The 13,209-nt window shown below is 39.4% G+C and overlaps 1 protein-coding gene across 1 annotated transcript; it reads right to left on the bottom strand.

Annotated features, from left to right (window-relative positions):
• Window positions 1-207: 207 nt before the first annotated feature.
• On the bottom strand, window positions 208-10,409 carry LOC134620085 (cytochrome P450 2J4-like). The gene is made up of 9 exons (XM_063466014.1): window positions 10,209-10,409; window positions 9,562-9,721; window positions 9,319-9,468; window positions 8,925-9,085; window positions 7,390-7,566; window positions 7,155-7,293; window positions 6,781-6,968; window positions 4,435-4,576; window positions 208-383 (listed from the first exon to the last, which is right to left on the bottom strand). Exons 1-9 carry the CDS (start codon window positions 10,407-10,409, stop codon window positions 208-210), a joined length of 1,494 nt encoding a protein of 497 aa, XP_063322084.1.
• Window positions 10,410-13,209: the final 2,800 nt, after the last annotated feature.

Genomic DNA, 13,209 nt, shown 5'->3' with positions numbered 1-13,209 from the left:
ACAAAGACAATGTGCAGAGGAAGCGACTGCAGGAAATTGCATACCAGTGATTTCTTTTAAGGAGTTTGTTTTATTTATTTTTGCACACTTAAATATTTTAGATTGTTTTAATAAAGCCCCGCTGCCTGAAAAAAGCTATACCCTCAATTTTTAGATTGATAAAGATACATGCAAAGAAACATGGCAGTTTATGTGCTATTTATTGCTTTATCGTGGTACAGCACAGAGGCGATAAGGTTTGGGGGCCCGAGCTATTCCCAACTTGAACTCCAGACTGGGCTGCTCTCCAGCAGGTGCAGTGAATGAAAATCTCTGGAGGAGGGAGGTAAAGAACAGGAATAACTCCATCCTGGCCAGCTGTTCCCCAAGACACACGCGCTTACCTAAGAATACACCAGAAGTTGAGTGAGGTTTCATTCACAAAGACATTCACCTTAATTCACAGATTATTTTTGTAGTTCTGGAAAAACAAACCTATCTTTAAAAAAAACTATTTTCACACATGAAGTTTGTAAAATGTTAGGAAAAACATTTCATGACAGTGGCTAAACTTGCCCTATCTCATGTGTAGCACACAACAGGAAATGTGCTTTGGACACATTACTGGAAATACTCTGCTTGATTTAGATGACAGTGTTGCCTTGTTAGAGAATGCCAGCACATAAAATGCACACTTTTTGTAATAGGGACCTGGCAGGTTAAAGTTTAATGCTATGAAATTTGCGTACGCACTTGCACATCAATCAAGAAAGGTCTTGAACGGATCAAGATTGGAGTCTTTGTAGGAAAACTGATGTTTTGCTTCACATCTGAACCCTTTCTGGTGTCCCATGAAGCAAAGACAACTGCTAACATTGTCTTTGTCTTTAAACATTTTATAGTACCCTATAAAACACGTACCCCTAAAAAACATGTAACTGTGTTACAGGATCCCAACTGTCAAACAGAAAAAAAACAAACTAAAACCAGCAATAAACAACTTAAACATAAAAAACCACAAAGAAAGAACAATACAGTATCCACATCTGAACCAAAGAGTAAAACAGTGAAATGTGGATTATTAAACATTAGGTCTCTCTCTTCCAAGTCTCTGTTAGTACATGACTTAATAATTGATCAACAAATTGACTTACTCTCCCTTACAGAAACCTGGTTGCAGCAGGATGATTATGTTAGTTTAAATGAATCAACACCCCCGAGTCATTCTAACTACCAGAAATCTCGAAGCACAGGCCGAGGGGGCGGTGTGGCAATTTGTCGCAGCAGGCTATTAATCAACCAAAGACTAAGACAGACTTTTAAACATTTGAAAGCCTGATGCTTAGATTTGTCCACCCCAGCTGTAAAACTCAAAAACCAGTCTTACTTGTTATCATCTATCGTCCATCTGGGCCTTACACAGATTTCTGTCTGATTTCTCAGACTTTTTGTCTGATTTAGTGCTCAGCTCAGATAAAATAATTATTATGGGTGATTTTAACATCCATGTAGATGCTAAAAATGACAGCCTCAACATGGTATTTAATCTGTTATTAGACTCAACTGGCTTCTCTCAAAATGTAAAAGAACCCACCCACCACTTTAATCACACTCTAGATCTTGTTTTAACATATGGCATAGAAACTGAACATTTAACAGTGTTTCCTGAAAACCCTCTGCTGTCTGATCATTTCCTAATAACATTTACATTTACAATAATTGATTACACAGCAGTGGAGAGTAGACTTCATCACAGTAGATGTCTTTCTGAAAGTGCTGTAATTATGTTTAAGAATATAATCCACCCACTGTTATCCTCTTCAATGCCCTGTACCAACATAGAGCAGAGCAGTGACCCGGACGCTACTCCAACAGAGGCCGATTATCTTTTTAATAATTTTACCTCCTCACTACGTACAACTCTGGATACTGTAGCTCCTGTGAAAAATAAGGCCTCAAACCAGAAGTACCTGACTCCATGGTATAATTCTCAAACACGTAGCCTAAAGCAGATAACTCGTAAGCTGGAGAGGAAATGGCGTGTTACAAATTTAGAAGATCATCATTTAGCCTGGAGAAATAGTTTGTTGCTTTATAAGGAAGCCCCCCCATAAAGCTAGAACATCTTACTATTCATCACTGACTGAAGAAAATAAGAACAACCCCAGGTTTCTCTTCAGCACTGTAGACAGGCTGACAAAAAGTCAGAGCTCTACTGAGCCAACCATCCCTTTAATGTTAACTAGTAATGACTTCATGAAATTCTTCACAAATAAAATTTTAATCATTAGAGAAAAAATTACCAATAATCATCTCACAAATGTAATATTATCTACAGAAACCTTTAGTACCATTGATATTCATTTAGACTCTTTTTCTCCAATTGATCTTTCTGAGTTAACTTCAGTAATTACTTCCTCCAAACCATCAACATGTTCGGTGTCTTGTGTACTGTTTGTTTGTATATGTGTCTTTCTTGCTGCTGTTACACCCAAATTTCCCCTTGTGGGACAATTAAAGGATTCTTCTTCTTCTTCTTCTTAAATATTATCAACCTATCTCTAATAATCGGCTATGTGCCACAGGCCTTCAAGCTGGCTGTAGTTAAACCTTTACTTAAAAAGCCATCTCTAGACCCAGCTGTCTTAGCTAATTATAGGCCAATCTCCAACCTTCCTTTCATATCAAAAATCCTTGAAAGAGTAGTTGTCAAACAGCTAACAGATCATCTGCAGAGGAATGGCTTATTTGAGGATTTTCAGTCAGGTTTCAGAGCTCATCACAGCACAGAAACAGCTTTAGTGAAGGTTACAAATGATCTTCTTATGGCCTCTGACAGTGGACTCATCTCTGTGCTTGTCCTGCTAGACCTTAGTGCAGCGTTCGATACTGTTGACCATAATTGTCTATTAGCGCGATAAGAGCACGTTGTAGGTATTACAGGTACTGCGCTGCAGTGGTTTGTATCATATCTATCTAATAGGCTCTAATTTGTTCATGTAAATGGAGAGTCTTCTTCACATCCTGAGGTTACTTATGGAGTTCCACAGGGTTTAGTGCTAGGACCAATTCTGTTTACATTATACATGCTTCCCCTAGGCAGTATCATCAGAAGACATAGTATACATTTTCACTGCTATGCAGATGACACCCAGTTCTATCTGTCCATGAAGCCAGATAACACACACCAATGAGTTAAACTGCAGGAATGTCTTAAAGACATAAATACCTGGATGGCCGCTAACTTTCTGCTTCTTAATCCAGATAAAACTGAGGTTATTTTACTTGGCCCTGAAAATCTTAGAAATATGGTATCTATCCAGATTCTTACTCTGGATGGCATTACCTTGGCCTCCAGTAACACTGTGAGGAACCTTGGAGTCATTTTTGACCAAGACATGTCCTTCAACGCACATATTAAACAAATATGTAAAACTGCTCTCTTCCATTTGCACAACATCTCTAAAATTAAAAATATCCTGTCTCAGAGTGATGCTGAAAAACTAGTTCAAGCATTTATTACTTCCAGGCTGGACTACTGTAATTCATTATTATGAGGAAGTCCTAAAAACTCCCTGAAAAGCCTTCAGTTAATCCAAAATGCTGCAGCAAGAGTCCTGACAGGGACTAGAAAGAGAGAGCAGATTTCTCCTGTTTTGGCTTCCCTTCATTGGCTCCCTGTTAAACCCAGAATTGAATTCAAAATCCTGCTCCTCACATACAAGGTCTTAAATGATCAGGCCCCATCTTATCTTAATGACCTTGTAGTACCATATCACCCTATTAGAGCACTTCGCTCTTGCACTGCAGGCTTACTTGCTGTTCCTAGAGTAGAATGGGAGGGAGAGCCTTCAGTTTTCAGGCCCCTCTTCTGTGGAACCAGCTTCCAGTTTGGATTCAGGAGACAGACACTATCTCTACTTTTAAGATTAGGCTTAAAACTTTCCTTTTTGGTAAAGCATATAGTTAGGGCTGGATCGGGTGACCCTGAATTCTCCCTTTGTTATGCTGCAATAGGCATAGGCTGCCGGGGGATTCCCCTGATGCATTGAGATTTTCCTTTTCAGTCACCTTTTTCACTCACTATGTGTTAATAGACCTCTCTGAATTAAATTGTACTTGTTATTAATCTCTGGCTCTCTTCCACAGCATGTCTCCACACTGTCTTCCTTCTCTCACCCCAACCGGTCGCAGCAGATGGCCCCGCCCCTCCCTGAGCCTGGTTCTGCCAGAGGTTTCTTCCTGTTAAAAGGGAGTTTTTCCTTCCCACTGTCACCAAAGTGCTTGCTCATAGGGGGTCATTTGATTGTTGGGTTTTTCTCTGTATGTATTATTGTAGGGTCTACCTTACAATATAAAGTGCCTTGAGGCGACTGTTGTTGTGATTTGGTGCAATATAAAGAAAATTGAATTAAATTGAATTGAACAGGATATGTGGTGTAACTACTGACTAACCTGCAGCAAAAGGCATAAAGGCTTCTCTCTTCCTGAATTTACCATCCTGGTCCAGAAAATGTTGAGGGTTGAAGGTGTGTGGAGTTTCCCACATCGATTCATCACACAGGACCGAGTGCAGTAAAGTTATGATTATGGTACCCTGAAAAAATACCAGGATTAAATAAATTATTATTTAAACAGTTATTTAATGTCTTTTTTACTATTTGTACTAGTTTGTTTCTAATGCAAGTTTTGAAACAAAGTTTTGGACAGAATCAAGAATTCTCAAGAATTTAGAAATTTAAAAATGGAAAAAATAAAAAAAATTGCATTTTGTGTTCATTTGCTATTTGGTGGAAAATCAGCTGATGGAAGAAGCTAATTTCATATAACTAAAGTTAAATGGATTATTGTGTCACATTACACAATAATCCATCTATCCATCCATCCATAATCTCTACAGTCTGTCCTGGGTCTACCCTGAGGCCTCCTCCTGATAGGGCATGCCTGAGACACATCACTCAGTAGGAATCCTACTACAGATCCTACAGATGCCCGAACCACCTAAACTGGCTCCTTTTGACAGGGAGGAGTAGCAATCTACTCTGAGCCCTCCTCGAATGTTGGAACTTGTCATCCTGTGCTATAATAGAGTGACATCCCATCCTTAATCCATAGAGTTTAATATGATGTTGGCCCAACCTTTGCAGCTATAACAGCTTGGACACTTCTCAGAAAACTTTCCAGAGGGCTTAAAAGTTTGTTCATGGGAATTATTGACCATTCTTCCACAAGTACATTTGTGAGGTCAGACACTGATGTTGGACGAGAAGGCCTGCCCTGCCGTCTCTGCTCTAATTCATCCCAAAGGTTTTCTATCTATAGGTCAGACTGTGTGCAGGCCAGTCAAGTTCTTCCACACCAAACTTGCTCATCTGTGTCTTTATGGGCTTTGCTTTGTGCATTGGTGCACAGTCATGTTGCAACATGAAGGATCCATCCTCAAACTGTTCTCACAATGTTGGGAGCATGAAATTGTCTAAAATTTCTTGGTATGCTAGAGCATTAAGAGTTCCTTTGAATGGAACTAAGGGGCCGAGCTCAACTCCTGAAAAACAGCCCCACACCATAATCCCCCCCTCCACCAAACTTTACACTTGGCACAATGCTGGCACCGGACAAACCCAGGGAACACGTCTCCACTTCTTTGGAGTCCAGTGGCAGCGTGCGTTATGCAGCGTGCATCTGTTGGGCCTCCTTCGCTCTTGGTGATGTCAGGATTGCAGCTGCAGCTGGTTGGCCATAAAAATCTATTCCGTCAAGTTCTCTATCCGCTGCTCTTGAGCTAATCTGAAAGCCACGTGAAGTTTGGAGGTCTGTAGTGATTGATTGTTTGACTGTGCAGAAATTTGGCGACCTCTGTGCTCTATGCGTTTCAGCATCTGCTGACCCCCACTCTGTGATGGTGGTTGTGTTGCTGAAGATTTAGTAATGAGGAAACTTCATGACTGGACTTTATACACAAGCGGCATCCTATCGCGGTACCACACTGGAATGCTTGATTTTATACACCTGTGGCCGTGGAAGTGCCTGGAAGACCTTGCTTTAGTGATCTGGATGAGTAAGGGAATACTTTTGGCAATATAATGTATTTATGTCTGTGAAGGTTGTCAATCATCCAGGTCATGGTAAGGCGCTTGGAAAGAAAAGAGACTGGACTTCTTTAAGTTTCTTGAAGGGTCCTGCAACACCAGGCAGAAAACGTACCCTCCAAGAAAGAAAAGAAAGGAAAGGAACACACAGATGTAACGAAAGCTCTTAAAGCATGTGGTTATCAAATCAGCAAAGTAAAAAAGGTCAGACATCAACTAGAGAGAAACAGAAGGAAAACAGAACAGCATTGTCAGCATTGTCATCCCTTATCATCCCTTTATCAGAGAAACTCAGGAGAGTCTTCTCCAAGCAGGTAAGCCCAGTGTACTTCAGACCTTTGGCTCATGTGATTAGGCAGATGATCAATAGTGGGCCAGTGACCCTCTTAAGGGACAGTCCTAATAGGACTTAAATCTGGGACTCTCCACCAACTGAAGAAGCTTCTCAGATGAGAGGTGAAACATCTTCAAGAAACTTAAAGAAGTTCCTGAGATAATGTATTTATATATTTATACGCCCCTAGAGTTGGCGTATAAAGGAGGATTTCTAGTATTTTAAGTGAAATACCCAAATTCCCAGCATGTTTTCAGTTTTGATTATCATCATTACATTTAAACTGTCTAAAAACATTCTTAATTATCTGATAAAAGGATAGGTCATTTCAAAAACTGACAAAAATCTCACTTGGGAAACAACATATGGACTGTGTACCTTTGGGATTGCGTAGTTATCCAGTGTGGTGTCTTTGCTTGTCATGTGAGCCAAATTGAGGGGGATGATGTTGGCCATTCTCTGAATCTCATGAATGACAGCATCAGTATAGGGCATTTTTTCTCTGTCACTCATAGAGGGCTGTCTGGATGAACCAACCACAGCATCGATCTCAGCCTGGACTCTCTCTGTGCAGTGAAAACAGGAAACAATGTGAGTCTGTGTGCAGCATAGATGACTTACAGGGAAAATTACACATCCTACACCCATCCTCTCACAATACATATGGCCTCTTAGAGACCCCTGAGAATATAAAGAGATGGCAAATTGATTAGAAAATATGTAGTAAAGGTTCATGTGATTTATAAACACACCTTGTATGTCAGGGTAGTAGATCATGTAAAGCAGCCCCCAGTGTAAAGTAGTGGTTGTAGTTTCAGTTCCAGCACCAAAAAGATCCAGAGTGCAAAAACACAGATTTTGTAAATCAAAACCAGATTCTTTGTTCTCTTTCTATAAGTTTGAGAGAGGAGCAAAAATGTGTTACATGGCAGCAAGTCACACATTTTATTAGAAATGTAGACAACAGAGAAAGGGCACTTCACTCACCTCTCCCATTTCTATCAGAAAGGCATCAATGTAATCTCTTGGTGATGAAGGGTCAATATTTTCTTTGTGTTCATTGATCTTGACCTTTACAAACTCAATTAACTGCTGTACCAGAAATAATATTTCCTTGTGAGATCCAGGAATCCACTTCATCAGCCAGGGCATTGTGTTGTACATCTACAGAGTTCGAAGACAGTTTCAGGTACACCTGTTGACTACTGGCTTTTACACCAGATAACTCAAGAACTACAGATATTTGGAAACCCCTACTATACTTCAAATGTCATGAAATATTAGACCCAAAAACACAAGGAGATGTAAACAAGAACTGAGGTTGTTTTTCTTTTCTCTTAAGAAGTGAAGATATAAATTTTTTGACCTCCTTTCAGATTCCCCACACTAGTCCTTTAATGTATATTTTGTCCTCCCTTCAGTCACCCCCAACCGGTCACGGGAGATTTTGATTTTTGATGAAGCCTTTATTTGTCACTTGCAGTTGCCTGCAGTGAAATTGAACCCCTTTCAACCATACATACATTAAACAAAAATCAAATTGGGGAGACAGGTCAGAACAGCTAGCGTAAAGAAAAACAATGAAATGTAGAAGACAAAAGGGCAGTGGAGGAGAAAAAAGAGAACTCTACTCAGACTGAGCTCCTGATAGGGGATCAGTATGAGAACAGAAAACAAAAACTCCTCAGCACAGAAGCACATGAATCTTCACACCGTAAGACCATGAAAACACGTGACAAGCAACAGGGGTGCGTGAGTAGGTTTAGAGCAAGGCAATGTAAACAGGTGATGGCCCCTCCCTGGGCCTGGTTCTTTTTGAGATTTGTTTCTGTTAAAAGGGAATTTTTCCTTCCCACTGTTACCAAGTGCTTGCTCATAGGGGATCATCTGACTGTTGGGGGTTTTCTCTGTATTATTGTAGGGGTCTTTACCTCACAACATAAAGCACCTGGAGGCGACTGTTGATTTAGTGTTGTAAATAAAGCTGAATTTAATTGCCTAATCTAACTAAACATAAAGTAGTTAGAACTTCCCCTCAACTAGAAACAACAGTTTCATGTCATACAGAAATTTTTGGATTGGAAATAAAGCTACTGTTGGCTGCTTGTTGACTGATTTAGCTGATTTTTAAGTCAGATGTCCTTATTTATGCAACTTCAATGGGATTTATGTTTCAAACATAAAATAATCTTTTGCTTGTTTGGTGACTGTGTAAACTTTTACACTATGGATCCTACAATTGCAGCAAAAATACAACTGGTTAATTTTAACAATATCAGCAACATGGACAATTTTAGTGCCAGATCAGTACTTTTACCTTTGATTCATAAAATAGATTTCACACAATAATATTTGTGTACATTTACATGACTCGTAGTTTGAATACGGGGCTTTTAGTTTTAGTAGTCTAACATTACTGTATTCGTTTTCAATAAAATGTCTTTGGCAATGTTGCAAATTAAACACATTTTAGTTACAGAAGAAAATCCAGTTATGAATAAAATTATTGGATGTATTCTCACCTGTACTGACAAACTTCCCTGTAAATGCATAATCTTGTTGAATTTCTGGAGAATAGACTGAAACTCCTTGTCAGTGTAGTCGAATCGATTCCCAAACACCAAACAGCAGATGATGTTGGACACAGCGTTGTTTATCAGTGGCTGGCTATTAAAGGGCTTTCCTGTAAAATACAGAAAAAAGACTGAGGAACCCTTGCATCATGTCATAATAATAAAGAAAACTGGGACCCAAAACATCACAAACAAAACATCAAATATGATGAGTCACTGGACAAGTTGCATGAATCACATGCAACAGGTGTCATGATACAGTATCTAAGTACACAATGTATGTAGCTGTTGGTGCATGCTTGTGTCTTCAAAGTTGGAGGTTGTGTGAGTTAATTTTTTGTGCCTTGCTTATCTGCAAAAGCCTCTATGAGATACTGGCACTCTTGCTGGATGGATAAGTCCAGGGTCTTCTTGCCCAGACCAAAGTTTCTGAGAGTGTGAAGAGCAAATCTCCTCTGTTGCTTCCACGGATAACCATTTGACATCACAAGACCTTTTAGGAACATACACAAACATTAACTCCAAAATGGTGTAAATGGAGTCTGATGTTGCTCAACTTCATACTAGAAAACACAACCAACTCCACCTCTGTTTCCTGTTAGTTCAAATATGGGTATGACAGGACGATCAATTAAGTCTTCTCCTTTTTGTACCAAGGCTTCTTTCACAGACTCGTAGCCATTCACGACCACAATTCTTCCACCAAATAGTCGCAGGCTGAAAACGTTTCCATACTTCTCTGCAAACTGAACACAGGCATTGACATTGTGGTTGACCACTGAGTGGACATATTTTTTAAGAAGTCACTGTCATGTGATTGCCCATTTCAGTTTTAACCCCCATGTTTAACTGTTACTTATCAGCTGCTGAAGTCTATTTAAAAGTATCATTTCTAATGCTGGTTGGATTTTTCAGTTACCCTTTTTTAAAATCTGGAGGACAAATTACTTAATCAACAATATAAAATTAATAGCATGTATCAATATTGTCCCCCCCACCCCGACCTCCAGTAAAGAGAACAAAGGGGAATCTGGAATAGAGTTCAGTTTGGTTATCTTGCATTTAAGTTAATAATTTACTATTTACCTGACATGTTAAGGACTTTTTTTTAAAACTCACATTTACTGATTTACTTAAATCAATATGCAAAAAGTGCAGTGCGATATCTCTGGTTGTTGTTTACGCCTTTGACCCTTTATTTTCGACTACACAGCAATAAAGATATTTCCTTACCTCTGCGAACTGCAAGTGAAGCCTGGCAGGTTGGATACGCCAAAGATCACCAATGAAAGCAAGAGCCCACGGTCCAGGAGGAAAGTTTTTTGGCACTCTGTTCTTCAAAAAATCAGTCAGCAGCAGGAAAACACACACAAATAGTAAAATGCTCCTGCTGTCAATCCACTCCAGGCCCAGCACGCTGTATATTGTCTCCATAGCTTTACTCTGTTATGCAGAAGTAACTCAGTGTTTTCACTTTGACCCACTGGAAACAAAGTGCATTCAGCTACAGGGACAGAATATTATAAAACCCAATGCTCCAGAGTACATAACCCAGCCCAAAGTCCAGATAAAGCCCTGATTACACTCCTCGGTGTTAGAATCAAGGTTTTGGTTTGTTTTTCTCCTCTAAGTTGAGTGAAACGTCTAGTTCTGTGACTCAAATTAGCAGAACTGTGGTTTGTCATACAGTGACCGGATGTCTATGCCCATTATCCTTTTTTAAAAAAAATAATAAAAAATACAAAAACCCAACCAAGGAGATAAATAATGAAGTCAGTAAAATAAATATTTCTTGCAGTGATGATGCCTTCCCTTGGAGGTTGTCTTTGATTAAATGGGAGTGCTCTTGCCCCATCATAATAGCCACATATGGCCAGATTACACTCCAGGTTAATGGTCACACCATACATGGGCATTGTATAGTGCTGTAACTGTGTTGTTGCCAGGTAATGGCTGAGGAAAACAAAACTGTATTGGACAATACAAACATTGAGAAATGCCCAGGGCACCTCAGACTGGTAGCAGTGTGAACTTAAAAGAAAACAGACTAAGAAGGATTAGATCAATCAAAACTGGATTCAGTGAAAGATGAATATACATTACTCACACACACATTTTCACATCAGGCTATGTTTATTTGTTCAGCACATTTAAAACCACAGAAGGTGTTTCAAATTGCTTCACAGTCAGGGCACATGGATTATCACTCAACAATGAATCATTAAAAAGTGTGTAGTTTAATGTCAGAATCTTATATTTGTATACAGCATAATAGTGTATGTAATGTCTAAAGGTTTAATTAAACAGCATACTGACTCACAACATAATACAAATAGACAATGGTGAAACAGAAAATGCTTGACATGAAAAATGTAATGAAAGACAAATGTACACTGTAAGAAATAGACGTGTTCAGCTTATTCTTGATGGTTTAACGTGCCACAGCACAGAGGAGGTAAGGTTTGGGACAACGAGTGGTTCCCAGTCTAAATTCCAGGCTGGGCTGCTCTCCACTGCCAATAATGAAAACCTCTGAAGGAGGGAAGTGAAAAAACCCTCAAAGTTTTGTCCTGGGGTTGTCCTGCTAAAAAGTGCAGCAAAACCCCCCCCAAAGAGATGTCAAAAATCTCTTTCCAAAAGGCACCATAAACAGCAATGAAATGTCTAGTTCTGCTACCCAAATTAGCAGAACTGTGGTTTGTCATACAGTGACCGGCTGTCTATGCCCATTATCGTTTTTTGTTTTTTTTGTTTTTTTTTAAATACAAAAATCCAACCAAGGAGATAAATAATGAAGTCAGTAAAATGAATATTTTTTTGCAGCAATGATGTCTTCCCTCAGAGGTTGTCTTTGATTAAATGGGAGTGCTCTTGTCCCATCATGGTAGCCAAATATGGCCAGATTACACTCCAGGTTAATGAACACACCATACTGTTTGGGTAAGACAAATATATCTAGACAGGACCACAACATGTGTGACACTGACACTTTTGCAATACCACATTTGTCACACACGGGGGAGACAGTGTCAAATGTTTTGTTAAGTCTTGGACTAATGGAGCTTATGCAAGACTTTAAATTCAATCAACCTGGAATTGACAAAAAACCTTTGAATACTAGACAGGCTCTCTTTTGAAAGTTCATCTGAAATCACACTTCAGTTAATTGGTGAAGGCTTCACTAACATGGTTGTGCTAACTGGGATAGAGAAAACTGGAAGCTAAATGTTTGGGAGTTTGTGGCATTGAGAATAGGTCATAAAAAAGCATGACTTAATTTTAAAAAAAAGCATGAATTTGGGAACAGAGCCCCATCCAAAATGTCTGATTTGGAGGTAGTGATAAAAATATGACTGATGAAATGTGAATTATTAATCCAGTTGTTTTTTGTTTTTTTTGTTTTTAAATAAATGACACTGGTGGAAAAATGGATAAGATAAGAAAGAGTCATAAAGAGTTTGGGTTTCTAGGGAGTTTTAAGAACAAGGAACGTGAACAGCAGAAAAATCAGAAATGTACCCCCAAATCATCTATGTGTGGCATAAATTCACTTTTACTACAGCTGAATTTCCCGACAGCACGCTAAATGATTTGATACATTCCAGGAGATAGGGGACAAACACTGTTGGTTCAGACAAGCAAGTCATCAGCATACAAATTCACAAGACTTTCCATTCTTCCAGATTTTTACACCATGAATTCCTGGGTGACTTCTGTTAACCTATGTAGTTTTTCTGTGGACAACTTTGTGGTCACAACACCCATGAAAGTACATCAACGGCTTGCGTTAACCCTCTGACGACAAAATTTACAATGCCCAGACCCAAGCAGACACGTGGATGCTCGTGATGTGAAAGTACAATACTGGTGTGAATGTGCATGCGCATCTTTTTCTGTGTCAGGTCTGATGCCACAAAAGATAGCGGCATGAGAAACATTTAGCTACCACAGACCACAGAGCTGTTCAGGGTGTGGTACATGATCTGGGTCACTAGTTGCATGACTTAGCAGAAATCACACAAACAGGCAATGATGCATGTCTGGCAAAGGTCTAGGATTTAAAAGGTCCCTTTTCTTAACTGATGCACCCATACTAGCCTTTGTGATAATCATTAAGTCTTTCGTGCAATAAGCTGGGAAGGGATCCTCCTATAGGACCACGATGGACAAAGTAGGGAGGCTGCCACCTTAAAAGATACCAAAATAAGACATGCACAGATCAAAAAGGAGTGCT

This window comes from Pelmatolapia mariae, linkage group LG23 (assembly GCF_036321145.2).
Source record: "Pelmatolapia mariae isolate MD_Pm_ZW linkage group LG23, Pm_UMD_F_2, whole genome shotgun sequence".
NCBI classification, from domain to species: domain Eukaryota; kingdom Metazoa; phylum Chordata; class Actinopteri; order Cichliformes; family Cichlidae; genus Pelmatolapia; species Pelmatolapia mariae.
This window is presented reverse-complemented; position numbering and strand designations above follow the sequence as displayed.